Genomic DNA, 15,495 nt, shown 5'->3' on the forward strand with positions numbered 1-15,495 from the left:
TGGGAGGCAGTGGGCACGGGGGCGATGTAGCATCACCGAGAGTTTCTGTTAATCAGAGCTCCTTGCCCTGTTCTTGAGCTCACCCCCGTAGAGCTATGTTTATTGGATGCAAACAAGCCTGGGCTCTGGGTGCTTTATTCGTGTGTAGGAAAATTGTCGTGTTGCTTTCCCTTCCTTCCTTTGAAGAAAGCTTGTTTATTGCACTTGAGTGAACAAACACGAACCTGTTTTCTCCCCCATCCTGCTTCTTAGAGGTTCGTTCATTTGTCCATACAACCTTTATTGATGCAATTTAATAAAAATCACAGGGGCTCCTGGCATGCTCTGTTGATAGAGCGTGAGTCTGGGCCACAGGGTCATGAGTTCAAGCCCACGTTGCTTAAAATATATGTAAATTCTTACTGATGCTTTCTCTTCACCTTGCCTTTTTCATTTAATTTCCTGGAAGTCCTTCATTATTGGTACCTGGAGATCTCTCTCACTTCTTAAATTTTTTTTTTTCCTTTTTCCCTGTCCCTTGTAATCATGGCCTTAATCCCAACTTTTTTTTCCTTTTTCCTCTCATTTTGGAAAAAAAAACAGCTACAGAATATTCTATTATGTGGATGGGCCAGTTTGTTTAACCAGCACCTTGTTAGTGGATGGACATTTGGTTTGTTCTGATCTTTTGATATTAAAAATTTTAGTGAATAGCCTTGTGGATATGCCACTTTTTTGGTAAATTTATCTGAGAGAGGAGTTTCCAGCGGTGGTATTCCTAAGCCAAAAGGAAAGTGCATTTGCAGTGTTGGTAGACACTACCAGCCTTGGTTCCACATCCCTTTATTACTATTTTTACTTCCCACCACCAATCCGGGAGACTGCTGGTCGCCCACAGCCTCGTGGCCGGGGGATGCGGTCCAGCTTCTGGATTTACAACTCGATGGGTCAGAACTAGCCTCTCAGGCTCTCGTTGGCTTTTCTCATCATCTGGCCATTTATCTAGCAGGCTACTGGTCTTTCCAGCTTCTAGAAGGTCTGTGTTAGAGTAATTAGTTCCCATGGTTTGCAAATGTTATTTCCTGATGTGCCATTTCTCTTGTGACTTTGCTTAATGCCTTTTCATTGGCTTCATTGTTTTTATTTTGTTTTGCCATGAAGACCACCTTGCTTTTCTATTTAGTCAAATAAACTCTTTTTTTCCTTTGGTGGCGTCTACATCTGGAGTCATACTTAGGAAGGTCTGCCCCGTTCCAAGATGATAAAGGAGTTTGCCCATGTTGTCCGTTTTATTTTACAGTTAACCTCTGGGGATGTGGAGTTTATCCTGGCGTGTGGTGTAAAGTATAGATACAACTTCATCTTTTTTTCTCAACACCATTTATTAAAAAGTCTGTCTTTGCTTCACTGCCTTTATCATATACTGAATTTCCAGCCGCTTTGAGCCTTTCTGGACTTATTCTTCTGCTCCCTTCATCTGTCTTTTGTTAGACCAGTGACTGTCTCTTTTCCTTATGCGGGAGATGATATTTTTATTTTTAAAAAATATTTAAAAACTTCTTGGTGGGCAGGGGAAGGGGCAGAGGGAGCAGGGGAGAGAGAATCTTAAGCAGGCCCCATGCCCGGCAGGGGGCCTGACATGGGGCTCGATCTCAGGACCCTGAGATCATGACCTGAGCTGAAACCCAGAGTTGGACACTTAACTGACTGAGCCACCCAGGTGCCCCGGCAGATGGTATTTTGATAACCCTTAGGATTAGTGTTTTACCCCTCATTTTTCTTCCTTTTCAGAATTTTCCTGGCTATTCTTGTGTGCTTGTTTTAATTTATGACCCTTAGAGTCTGCTAGTCTACCAACAGAATTTAAAACAGGTGCTGCACAGAGTCCCATTAAATTTACAGATGACCTTGGGGAGAAGGACCTCTTTCTGTTAGTGCGTCTTTTTATCCAAGAACATGGTATGCCTTTTCATTTGTTCAAACCTGTTCTGTCCTTCAGGAGCATGTTTGCATTTTCTTTCCACTTCCATATGTTTTGTGCATTTACTTTAAATCTGTTTCTGGGGGCACCTGGGGGCTCAGTCAGTTAAGCATCTTCCTTCAGCTCTGGTCATGTCCTGGGATCAAGCTCTGCATCAGGGGGCCTACTTCTCCCCTTGCTGTTCCTTCTGCTTGTGTACGTGCTCTCTCCCTCTCTCTCTGTCAAATAAATAAATAAAAGCTTAAAAAAAAATCTTTCTGGATATCTGATGTCTTATTGCTGTTGTCATAAAGGTACTCTTTCCTGTTGATTATCTAACTGGTTATTTGAATTTATGAAAGGTTTTGGTTTTTGTACATTAATTTTATATCTCACTAGCTTATCGAATTGTTTTGTTGTTTGTAGGAACATAGATTTTCAGTTGGTTCTCTTGGATTTTCCACCGTTACGGTCATTTCCTTGGCAAGTGATAACTTTAATCTCCTCCTTTCCAGGTTTTGTTTTCACGATTTTAGTCTCTTGTCTCAATTGCGCTGGCTGGTGAGTTCTGTTTGGAAAACGTTCCTTTTGCGATTTTAGTGAGCCCTTCATATGGAGATGTAGGCTTGGCTCTTGGGAGAGAGATAATAGGGCAAAATTAGGTTTGGAAGCCATTGACTAGAAAGATGGTGCTTAAACTGGGAGCATATATGTTTATTAAAGGAGAAGGGGCAGCAGGGAAAGGGGACGGAGCTGAAGAGGGCACCATGGTGATGTGTGATTGACGACAGGCAGAAGCCCCAGAGGAGAATGGAAGAAGGGCTGCCCCTCCCCGCCTTTAAAACAGACCTTCTATTTTAGCTTCACAGCAAGATTGCGCAGAAAGGGCACAGATCTTCCCGTCTACCACTGCCTCCTCTTGTCCCCGCGCTGCGGACCTCCCTCACGGGAGGGGTACCCTTGGAAAGGTTCCTTCCATGAACTTCCAGTGATGCGTCCCGATGACCAAAGCCCACAGGCTACATTTAGGCTTCGCTCTTGGTGTTGTACATTCAGTGGCTTTGGACGGATGTAAGGTGACGCGTGTCCATCCTTAGAGTGTCCGACAGGATAGTTTCTCCGGGAGCCTTTCTTCTTGAAGCCCTCCTGCCGGCTCAGCCTGCTTACCGCGGTCAGTGTTCCCGTCTCCTCGCTCCTGTTTCCTTGCTGAGTGCGCCACTTTGCTTAGTCTTTCCTGAACCTCATCTTGTTGATCAGCAGTCATTTCTTTACTCTTTCCACGGTCCCCTCCTCAGTCCTTGATTCTTTTTGCAAGAAGGATTTCTTCAGTGGAAATTGTTGGATCAGTCACCTGCCGGGAGGAGACACGTTTGAACGGGAGCCTTAGGGTGCTTCTTCTGGTTACAAATGAAGCCAGTGAAACAGATGGGAAGATTCACAGTGTTTTTCCGGGTCTTCATGGACTTGAAAGCAATTCATTTTAAAAGGATACAACCAAGTCTTAAAATAGGAATAGCTCATTCTTACTCCATTAGAGTGTTGGAATGACTGAACACTGGTGTCTTTGCCTCCCACAGGACCCTGTACTTGTGGCCTAGCAGCGCAGGCAAACTGATTTGCAGGCTCGTGTTCTAGCAACACAACACACGCGCTCCAGAGTGGAGGTCAGTCTCTGCTTCTCTCTCGGGTTCGCCGTTCTTGCCATCCCTGGCAGCTGGCAGAGTTAGGAGACTATAGGAAGAAAGTAAGTAGTCCAGTTACTGCATCAGCATGTAAGTGGACCTTTCTAATCAGCAGGAGCTCTTGTGAGAATAAAATCTGTGTTTTCGGTGGAAACCAGAGAGCAAGATGGGCGAGAGGTGGGTGCTACTTCTCAGTAAGGAACTGCATCAACGAGGCCACTGGTTTGCAGAGCCTCGTGAGTGGGGCCACGAGCTGTCTGAGCGCGGGCTAGAGCTCAGACGGCACCAGGCAGCCGTGCCCTGCAGAATCTGGCTGCGCCTGTGTCTCCAGTCCCTGGTGGGCCGCACGGCTCCAGCCTCCTCTCCCGTGGGCCATAGAGGCGCCCAAGGGTGCAGGCCGTTCAGCTCCTGCACCACACGTGGCTCCTGGGATCAGGACGTAGCTGAGCCGCTTCTCACCCGGCCTTCCTCTGGTTGGACACAAGCCTTCTCGGAGCTGTTGAGTGAACATGCCGTTCCCCCCCGTCCCCACCCGGATAGAAGCTGGTGCAGCCAGGCTTATTGACGGCTGACCTTGAGGCGATTGTTCTGAGAAGTTGGCTTTCATAGGAAGCTTTATCTGTTTGTGTTAAAGAGAAGAAAGACTTCTTTTTTAGGACAGTAGTTGGGAAATTCAGAAGTTTCAATAATCTCTTTGAAATCGTGCCCAGCGGCAGGTGGATGTAAGTAAGCTCTCAGAAGAATGGGGGCTGCCAAGTTAATCATACGAAATGGTTATTTGCGATTCATATAATCTCCAGAATTTCTAAATCCCTGTCTGTGTCTGCATGGCATGGTTGGTTAAGATTTCAAAGCTTAGGATTCATGCTTGGGATGTAATCCTAGAGTAGTAAGTTGAAAAAAGACCGTTAAAGTGGCCTGCTGGTCTATACCTCCCCACCCCCCACCCCCGCCACCCCACAAAGTACCAGGAAGTCAGGTTTGCTGAAGCTCTTAGTCGCTGGAGGGTTATTCGCTTGTGAGGTCCTCAGCTGGCTGGGCAGGTTTGATTTTTAAGCAAAAGCTAATCCCATCTATATACACGCTTGAGAGTTCCTTTAAACAGTGGTATATTTGTAAATCCCGACCTCGACTGGCTTTCCATAATGCGAGGCTTTATCATTTGGTGGTATAGAGTGGTAGAGAGAACACACAGGAAACTTTGTGCCTGAGTGGGGCTGTTTTCCCAGACTGCTCTGCCGGATTTCCAGAGAAGCAGGAGCGACGGAAGTTAGCTCTCAGCTGTGGGGCTACTTGACTGACGGGGGCATTTTGTTTTGCGTCTGGGAGTACCTCCGCGGCGGCTACCACGGATGAGAAAGCTCCTGTGGTAGGTGTCAGAGAACCACGGATGACACTGACGCGGGGCTCTCGGTGGCCCAGTGCAGGGCGGGGGGGCTGTGCGCGGAGGCGACTAGCGGCAGACGGGAGCGCAGGGTAGCAGGTGCCGAGCGGACGGTAAGCGGATGTGCAGGCGACACTGGACGTGGAGCCCCAAAGGGGGAGAGGTTGTCCACAGGGCAGGGACACGCATGGCAGAGAAGCAAGACATACTCAGGGAGTGAGCACTCGGTGTGGCTGCCGTTTGGTGGGAGCAGAGACTGGAAACCTCTAGGCCCGGATGAGAGATGCTGGAATGCACCCGAGGCTCTCTGTCTTTCGCTGAGTCAGTGGGGAGGAGCCGCTGATGATGGGGTGACCTTCCTCATCAGCTTGGGCCACGTTCCTTATTTATTTATTTATTTTTATTTATTTTTTTCAGCAAATCACATAAGCCCTCTCATTGCTGATAATTAGGAAGTCCACTGCTTGTTTCGGGATGACTCTTCTCGACCTAGGAATTGTCCTGTAGAGCTCCACGGATCCCTTAAATCACAAGGGTCAGTTCAGCCACTTGCGGTGAGAACTGAGGACCCTCGGTTACAGCTCCGTAGTCGGTGCTCACGTTCTCCGCCCTCTTCCCTAAGCACATCTGCCTGGCAGGCTCCCTGGGTTCCCCAGGGGCTTCTGGTGGTGGGCACGAGTTGTACTGAAACCCGGCCCTTGGTGTGAGCATCGAGGCCTCGACACTGAGCCCACGTTCCCTGGGGTGACATCCTCTTGAGGGTTCTGGTGTCCTTGCTTGCCAGCAGACCTCAGTTGGGGACACACAGTCAGGTTTCCTTTGAACTTGTACGAGAAAAGAATGAGGGTCTCTCTCCTTTTTGTTCTAGAGATTCCTCGGCCCGGAAGCACATTTGACAGGTAGGTTTTCAGTTATTGGGAGGGCAGCCCTTGGCCAGAGCCTGGCATGTCCTTGAGCTCTTCTTCCAGAGCTGTGGGTTCCTACTGGCCCCATAATTGCTGGGTAGTAGAAGGCCAGCTTGCAGGGCCTCCTTGTTAACAGGGATCTCTGGCGACTTCTAGAACGGGGCAGCCCTGTCTCACCGGGCTCCTGCTCCGGCCGGCAGAGGCTGCTGCCTGGGGCTCTGTGCGCCAGGAGGTGGCTCTGTCAGCCCTGTGCGGAGGAAGGTAGCTGTATATTAACGGCTAGATTAGGGGTAAGGTCTTGACCGAGGATAGAGGCGGGGACTAGAGATGAAGACACAGATACACGGTGTCAGACAAACAGACTTCTTATTGAGGCAGAATTGGGGGGATTGGGTGACCTCTTGGATGTAGGACCGAGCAGACCTGAAGCTTGTCCAGTGTGGTTTCTAGTAAAGGCTTGGGTCAAGGCGTGCAGTAGAACAAACAGAATGTGTGGGGGGATAAGCTGATGGGTTAGTTTGGGGCACGTTGATGCATGCGTGGGGTCGCCTGGGGTAGGTGTCCGGCAGGCAGAATACGCTGGAGGGATCAGTGGCTCGGTGGTGAGGCGGTCACAGCATGGAGGTAACCCTGCGCAGTGTGGGAGGCAGCGGGGGGACGGCCGAGCGGTGGGTTTCAGGGAGCAGCAGTATTTACAGGAATTGGGAAGCAGGCGAACTCCTGGGTACCAGGGGACTGAGACAGAATGGGTTAGGGAAGTGAGAGACACGGGGCAGCAGTTTCACGGAACCAGAGAAGTGGAGTGCCACAGGGAGGTGCGCAGAGCATAGGGGACGCTGGGCATGACCGTAGATGCATGCCGCCCGAAAGTGGACGTAGCACCTGTGGGTTTTGATTGCAAATCACAGAAAGTGACTTGCTTATTTCAGTATATAAGGAAATCATGGGAAGTATACAAGGGAAGTTACAGAACCTACGGGAAGTCTGGGGAGCCAGGAAACTGACCGCAGCCAAAGGAAGCTGGCCAGTGGGAACCACAGGCACAGCCGGGCCACGTGAACGGTGTGGTCTAGGTTGCCCACGGCTGCTGCTTAGCTGCCGTCTGTGCAGATGGGGGATCAGGCCAGGATCCTGATGCCCTTAAACTGTTGTTTGAGCTCTTCCCTCTGGGTTTAATTCCATGGCAATTTTCCAGTTATAAATGGGCTTCCCGCTAGGGAGCTAGTGAGAGGGTCATGTGAATTTCTAGTCTTCTGTTACCCGTGACAGGTTTATATTTATCTCTGTGAACTGGTCTGTTAGCACTGAGAGAATGCGGTGAGCGGATGCTCCGGGGCTCCCGTTTGCTTCGCGGTTGTGTTTCTTACTGTAAATTGATAAACGAGCATGCTGATCTGCAACAGAAAGTTCTCGCGTGTGATTAATGTGTGTGAGGGCCTGAGAGATGGATCTTCTCCGGGCACGTGAACATCTAAGTCCAGCTTCTGGGCTTGCAGAGGCCCGCAGGCAGCAAGGCTCCTCGGGAGACTGTTCTTCCCAAGAACCGTGGTCACGATGGCACACGGGGTGCCAGTGGGTTTCTGACCTCCTGCAGACCCCCGTGTCTTTGCACTCAAGTGGTTCCCCTTGCCCGGGATCCCCTTCGTTCGCCCTGTCCTGCTCTTGGTCTGCTGACTCCCTCTCAGCCTCGGGCCTCTGTGTGAATGCGGTCTCCTTAGCCTTCCCAGACCCCCAATCAGAGTTTTCTGTTATCCTCTCTTTCCCCTTCTAGAACTTCTGGGCGTTTTGTAAAAATGTATGCATGCATGTATGTGGGAATGTAGCCTTTCCATTTTACTGGACAAAAAGCCTGGTTTTTCTCTCCCTGCATCGCAGGGCACAGAGCCTTTCACCAAGCAGGGGTTCAGCAGTGTTTGGTAAATGAAAGAAAGTCCAGGGTGTGGTTGGCCCAGTTGGGTGGGGGAAAGGCCTAGAGGACCCCAGGGCGACCCTGGGCACCTGAAGGGAAACGTGGACACCCTTGCAGGAAGCTTGCAAGAGAAGCTGTTGGCCATGTGCTCACTTCCCTGGCCACACAGTGCTTAGTTCAGGATGGAAATAGCATTATTGATTTTTTTTTCTGATTGTTAAGAGTTCAGGCTTCTAAAATTTTTCAGAAAATGGCAAATAGGTAAAAATCACCTGTAATTCTACTGTTTTCACATTTTGGGTCGTGAAACTCCTCTTTCCTGTGAGTGAATGAGTCTATTTTTCGAAACACAGACAGGATCCTGTGTGCTTATGACCTGGTCCCCGGCCCTCTTCGCTTGTGTCCGTGGGCGCTGAGTGGCTGTGCGGTGCTGCGTGGCCCGAGCTCGCGCCCCGTGTCCCGGGAACACTTGGGCTCGGCCCCGCTTTGTGCGGAGCGGGTGGTGGGGTGAGGGACCGACTTCTGTCCTAACGTCTGTCTTCCAAGACACGGGGCTTTCCTTCAGTCTGGAGCCTCCTAGAGGAGGCTGGGAATTGTGGTTCCAAGCTTTTGTGACCAGTTCTGTCTCTCTGGGGGTTTGCGTTAGTTGTTGGATGTTCTCCACGGAGCCAAAAAGACCCCAAAAAAGTTCCTTCTTCTGCCCCCCCCCCCGCCCCTCAGTGAGGAGAATGGGTATTTTTAGCTTTCTTCAGGGCCTGAAGCTCCACTTCAAGGAGAAACTGCTTTTAAGCTTCTGGGTGAGGATGTCAGTGATTACTTACCCTGACGGCAACGCAGTCCAGTACCCGTGGTCACCCTGACTCAGCCTCTGCCAGGTGCCGGGGCCGCGCTGGGCACTTCGCGTCTGGAGCGTTAGCTCACTCGTCATTCTTGCAGGAAACCTTGAGGTGGCTGTCCCCAGCCCCACCGCACAGATGAGAAACTGAGGCTGAACGAGATAAAATAACTTGCTGGAGATTTGCAAGGGTGGAGTTCCCTTGGCAACATTATATTTTAAAAGGAGAAGCAGAAATGTTTTATCCTTTTTTAGAATGTGTTTAAAATGAAGATGTAACTGATTTTATTTATTTGGCTGTCGGCGGCAGTGCCTGGAAGAAGCCAGCCCGGCAGGGTAGGCTGGGGCCCGGGCTCACTGGCGTGACTGCGTGTTCTCTCCCTGGGTTTCCCTCCCCGTGCCCTGGCGCGTCCCGGCTTCACCTTCTGTTCCTCTGTCCTGCCCTGTTGCCGGGCAGCATCCGTTCCTGTCCGCTCTGAGGACGTGCGGTTGCTGTGGGCGCGGACAGCGGCCCTCCGTATCCTGCTCGTGTGTGCTCAGGAGCCTTCAGAACCGAGGGGCTCCCTCGGCACTGCCCTGTGTTCTCCCGACGCCGTGTCCCCTGCAAGTCACCCGCTACCAGCGAAGACGTCTAACAGGATCAGGTACTTTGCCCCCCACAGGAACGAAGGAAAAGAAGAGAAGACAGAGCACAAGGAGGACATCTATAGAGAAACGGGCGGGTTTGACGTTCTCAGAAAGTGTGTTCTCCAGTGTGAGGGAACCCTGTTGTGATCTGGATGGCGGGAGGGCACTTGTCAGAGGGGAGCAGCCCGGATTTCCAGAAGCGAAATGTTGAAGTTCAGCATGTTTGGATGCAGATAAGAAGTTCTCCCGCCTCCTCTACTGGCTTTAAAACTTTTTTTTAAGGTCATCTGGGGGGAGCCTCTTTGCTACCAGCTTTGCTCTTTGAGTGTGGCCTGACCCCTGAATCTTACCCTCCCACACGAACTGGAGATCTTGATTCTTTTCTTACAAAGACTTCTTTCCAACCCCAGCCCTCCCTCCAAAATACTCCATATTTGGAGCTAAGTATTTTGAGCAGAGCCTGGCTTCAGGGCTTGTTAAGAACGTTCTTCTGCCCCATGGATATGGCAAAGTATGACGTAAAGCAAATGTATATAAAACAGGAAATGTCCCTCTACGCCGGGGACATGCTCTTTCCCCTCATGAACGCGCTGCACCGTGGGGTCTGTCCTCTTGGACAAGCCTGTCTGCCGCTGGAGAGAAGGTGATCAGCCGTGGCTGCGGTCCCGAGAAGGACTAGACAATGGAGAAAATCTGGTTTCTTAGATCGTTCTTCTTGTGAGCCTCGGGTTAGCAGAGTGAAGCACTTATACTGGGATATCAAATGAGGGAAAGCTTCACGCTCTCACGTTCCTTATTCACAAAGTTTTCCTGTAGGAGAACCTGACTCAGAACGCACCTGAGCGGTTGTTGCCTGCTGGTGGTGGAAATCTCGTCTGCCTACCACATGCTCGTGATGAAAGAAACAGACCCAGACCGAAGATCAGGGGCCGTTAATGCATTCTCCAGAAAGCTGGGGCTTGTGCTTTGTCTGAGGTCCGGTACGGCTGTTTGTTTTCATTCACAGTAAGAATATTCTACTTGAGAGAGAAGTCTTCAGGACATTTTCTGGGTGTTTTCAATGAAGTTTCCTGAGGTCTTACTGATTTGGAAGATAGACGAAGAATTTGACAGCCCATTTGGGCTGAGAAATGCAGATATGCAAATTATTACCAGCCTAGCTGATGTAAATGCTTCCCTTTGGTTTCCTAACCAGAGCCCCGACCCAGATTTGGAGCACGTGCCAAGCCGCCTGCACAGAACAGCGCCCGGGATAGGGGCATCTGCCTTTTGGTCCTGTCTTGAGTGGGAATGCTTCCAAGTCTGATGCTTGCTGGCGGTTTCTGCAAGAGATCCTTCACTTAGGTTAAGAAAGCTTCCATTCTTAGTTTACTGTTTTTTTTTTTTTTTTTTAATCAGGAAAGGCTGTTGAATTTTATCAAATGCTATCTTCCCATCTCTTGAGATGGTCATATGGTTTTCATTATGAGCTTTTCTGTCCCATTTGACTTTTTATTTTTAAACTGTTTGCACACAGCATGCCCACCTACTCCAGGCTTTAGGACCCTTTCGAGTCACCAACTTCGCAGTAGGAATACTGCATGTATTCCTGGACTTGATTTCTCCTTCACTCTGTTCCTATCTGCTCTCTTTTTGGTAACAATTTCCACTTTTCTAGGCAGTTAATGATTTATTGATGGAGGTGAAAGCCTCTCCTGCCAGTCCCAGCGTTTTGGGGTGAGTGAGAGCACGCCCGCCTGCGGGTCGGCCAGGCTCAGGGACGCTGCAACCCCCAGCCTTCCTTGTGCAGCTTCTGCCCAGGAACTGATGTGGTCTTGTGACCTTCTAGGTGTCCTGTTGCTTTACCTGGAGATCCTGACTGTGACTCTGAGCTTGGAGTTGCATTATAGAGCCTAACCACTCCGCCTGAAATTTCAGGAGAAACCTGGAAGTAAGTTTCCTAGGACCTCAGCCATGGAGTAACTGCAGGCCTCCCCAGTGGGGTGTCCAGCCCCAACCGCTGACCGCACCGTCCTTCCTGGACTGTGAGATAGAAACCACATGGATTCCACCCTGCTTTGCCCTAAAATAGCATTCCCCACTCCCCCCCGCCATTCACCGTGAAATTCCTCAAGCATTCCACCTTCCAGATGTTTGAGAATGGGAAGCCGAATGCCAGCTGTTGTACCGCTGTATCCAGTCTTAAGACCGAGCTGTGGTTCACACTTCCCGGCAATGAGTCAGGACGTTTCTGCGTTGCTTTCCAAGCGAGGTCACTGGGGCATGTTGTCTGTGGGTGTGGGTGTATGGTAGGTGTTGGGGGAGCTCTGGGTCTTCAGATGGAGACCTCTCCCATTCTTCCAGCTTGAAGCAGAAGCCAAGCACAGATGCATCGCCTTTTTTCTTTTTTTAAAAGATTTTCATTTATTTGACAGAAAGACACAGCAAGAGAGGGAACACAAGCAGGAGGAGTGGGAGAGGGAGAAGCAGGCTTCCCGCTGAGCTGGGAGCCCAATGCGGGGCTCAGTCCCCGGACCTTGGGGACATGACCTGAACTGAAGGCAGATGCTTTTTTTTTTTTTTTTTCAGCATAAACTTTCTTCACTTTTAATTTTTGCAAGCTTCATAGTAACACAGGCCGTGTTTGGACAATGTTTATCCCATAGCTTGACCTTTGTACCCAGAGCAATCTCTGTGAACACCTCACTGGATATGTGCCAGAGAATATATACGCGTCCCGCTGGACAATATGACCTAAGTAATACCGTATTGTCTGGATTTAGCTTATAATTCAGGCTTTACTGACATTAGGCATTTAATTCAACATACAACAGGTTAACCATTGGTTTAGAATTTGTTTTGAGGCCCACCATTGTGGGCTGCGTGTTCCAGACTTTCTCCTTCCGTTGGGCTGCGTCAAAAGTGCAGATGGCGAACAGGCAGAGTAGGGAACCAAGGAGCCCAGATCTCGACAGGATCCTACCACAGGGAGACTCACCAAAAACCTTGTGTTTTCCCTAATAGCTTTATTGAGACATAGTTTATAGCCCCATAAAATTCATGGATTTGTAAGTTTTTAAATTTTTAAGTAATCTCTACCCTCCATATGGGGCTCCAACTCATAACCTGGAGATCAAGAATCGCATGTTCCTCCACCTGAGCCAGCCAGGCGCCCCAAAGCTCGCCCATTTAAAATGTATAGCTCAGGGGCGCCTGGGCGGCTCAGTGGGTTAAAGCCTCTGCCTTCAGCTCAGGTCATGATCTCAGGGTCCTGGGATCGAGCCCCGCATCGGGCTCTCTGCTCCGCGGGGAGCCTGCTTCCTCCTCTCTCTCTGCCTGCCTCTCTGCCTGCTTGTGATCTCTGTCTGTCAAATAAATAAATAAAATCTTTATAAAGAAAGTATAGTTCAAAAGAAGAATAAAGTGTATAGTTCAGTGACTTCGGTTAAATTTACAGAGTTGTGCAATCATCACCCAATTTTAGAATCTTTCCATCACATCGGGGAGACCCCCTGTCGCTGGTGACAGTCCGTGCTTGCACCAGCCCCAACCAACACTGCTCTGCTTTCTGCCTAGACATTCGCCTTTTCCGGACATTTAGCATCCGTGGGAACATGGAATACGTGGTCTTTTCCATCTGGCTTCTTTGACTTAGCATCATATTTTCAAGGTTTGCCTATGTGGTACTATGTATTAGTAGTTCTTTTTTTTTCCTAAATAATACTCAATTTTGTGCACACACCACACCCTGCTCATCCACTGATGGACATCTGTGTCCGCCTCTTATCTGGTGTAAATCAGTGCTCCTGCGAACATTTGTGGACAAATATTTGTTTGAATACCTGTTTTCAGTTCTTTGGGCTACATACCTATGAGACTTCCTGGGTCCTTTGGTAATTCTGTGTTTAACTCTTTGAGATTGCTAAACCATTTTCCAGGCCAGCGGAAATATTTCACTTTCCTACCCGCAGTGAATGAAGGTTCTAGTTTCTCCACACCCTCGCCAAGTCTTGTCAATCAATATCTTTCGTTTAAAAATTACCGTAGCCAGCCTGGTTGGTGTGAAGTACAATCTCATTGTGGTTTTGATTGGCATTTCCTAATGACTAATGATGTTGAGAATCTTTTCATGTGTTGTTGAGTGTTTGCATATCTTTGGGAAAATGTTGAGGTGCTTTAAATTTTTTAATCGGGTTGTCTCCTGTTGAGTTGTAGGAGTTCTTTCTGTATTCTGGATACTAGACCCTTATCAGATATATGATTTGCAACCATTTTCTCTCCTTCTGTCATTTTTTCACTTTCTTGATAATGTTCTTTTTTGCAAAGTTCTTAATTTTGATGAAGTCCAGTTTACTTACTTTTTTCTTTTGTTGTTTGTGCTTTGGGTGTCCTATTTCAGAGTGCATTCCCAAATCCAAGGTCAGAGAGATGAACCCCTGTGTTTTCTTTTCGACTTTTATGGCTTTAGCTCCTACATTTAGCTCGTTGATCCATTTGGAGTTAATTTTTTTAAAAAATTTATTTACTTATTAGAGCATGTGCAGGAACTCATGCATGAGCAGGGAGGCAGAGGGAGAGGAAGAGAGAATCCTAAGCAGACTCCATGCTGAGCTCAGAGCCCAATGCAGGGCTCAATCTCATGACCTTGAGACCATGACCTAAGCTGGAACCAAGAGTTGGATGCCCAAGTGACTGTGCCACCCAGGCACCCCAGGATTAATTTTTCTATATGGTGTGAGGTAGGAGTTCAACTTCATTCTTCTGTGTGAGGATATCCTGTTGTTCTAGCACTTTTTGTTGAAGAGGCTGTTCTTTTAATTATTTCTTTGTATGTGACTCTGTTTTTAGGCTCTATATTCCTTTTTTTTAATTCTTTTTTTTTAAAGATTTTATTTATTTATTTGACAGATCACAAGTAGGCAGAGAGGCATGCAGAGAGAGGGGGAAGCAGGCTCCCCGCTGAGCAGAGTAGGCTCTATATTCTGTTCCACTGATCTTTTAACCTATTTTTGTACCAGTACATACCACACTGTTGTTTTTAGCGCTTTAATACATTTTAGTCTATACTTCAGTAAGTGTAGACTTAAGCTTATTAATATGTCCAGAACATCTCTATATTTAAGAAACAGAGTATAAGTACAGACTACTCTTTCTAGTAATTTATGTGGGGAAAAAAAGAGACTGCACCCATATTCCTTCAGAATGGTCAGATTTGAACATGTTTACAGATTACTGGAAAGAAGCTGGTGGGAAAGAGAAAAGTTGAAGTTCAAAGAGAGAGGCTGTGGCTTAGGGGCAAGGTTTTGGAAGAGGAATGAAAGGTAAGGACACAGGCTTGTATGTGGTGAAAGTTGCCCACCTTTACCTGACGCTGTACAGACTGTCACTCCCAGTTAAGGCTCAAACTACAGTTCTGCAGAATAACATGAACACACTTTGGTTTTTGTAAACCAAGCATGGCTCGGAAACTGGCATTTAAAATAAGTAGTTGCACAAAAGCTTGTCATTCTTTCTCTGTTCGATCTTGCTGTTGAGATCTTGCTGTTGTTACATTAATGAGTGCCTTCTTTTCCCTCTGGTAGTGAGTTTTGATTTAAAACAAAGAAGGATTGAGATTAAATTTTGACCTACCGAACTGAGTTTTGAAATAAAAGCATGTCTCGGTCCTGTGATATTTGAGACTTATATTTTGTTTTTATTCATACAATATCTCTACAGAGTTGTATGGGTTTTCTTTTTTCTTTTTTTTTTAAGGGTAGAATGGTGTTTTATGAAGTCCTAGTTTGTGTGGTTAAGAGAAGAGTGAACTGCTAATGATAAGAAAACAAGGGGCCCTAAATGGGACCGAGGCGCACTGGTACAACCTGGCCCCCTCTGCCTGAGGCACCAGAGACCGTCGGTCACCCCCCCCCCCCGCCAGTGGACAAGTGTTTTGCGCTCTTTCTCTTTCTTGTCTGATTTTGCATATGTGACGCTTCACTGACTGAGACACCCAGGTGTACCCTGGGGAACTTTTAAAAAATGTTCTTTTGTCATATTAGCTGTGTTGTCCAGTAAAAAAGAACCATTACTGGAAATGTGGAATATTCCGTTATTATAATGAGCAGTGTAGCCTGTAATGAATTGGCTCAGGTAGGCTGTTCCTTTAAAAAAAAAAAAGGAGGGGGTGCGCCTGGGTGGCTCGGTCGTTTAGCGTCTGCTTTTGGCTCAGGTCGTGATCCCAGGGTTCTGGGTT

General features: G+C 48.1%; 1 protein-coding gene across 1 annotated transcript in view; it reads left to right on the forward strand.

The window, feature by feature from the left end:
• The first annotated feature begins 2,940 nt into the window (after window positions 1–2,940).
• Window positions 2,941–15,495, forward strand: part of CYTH3 (cytohesin 3) — a 60,175-nt gene continuing 47,620 nt past the window's right edge. Inside the window, exons 1-2 of the mRNA XM_044233986.1 lie at window positions 2,941–3,010; window positions 3,562–3,603. Coding sequence (XP_044089921.1) covers window positions 2,941–3,010; window positions 3,562–3,603 — 112 coding nt within the window. The remainder of the gene's footprint in view (window positions 3,011–3,561; window positions 3,604–15,495) is intronic.

This window comes from Neovison vison, chromosome 14 (genome assembly GCF_020171115.1).
Source record: "Neovison vison isolate M4711 chromosome 14, ASM_NN_V1, whole genome shotgun sequence".
Lineage (NCBI taxonomy): Eukaryota > Metazoa > Chordata > Mammalia > Carnivora > Mustelidae > Neogale > Neogale vison.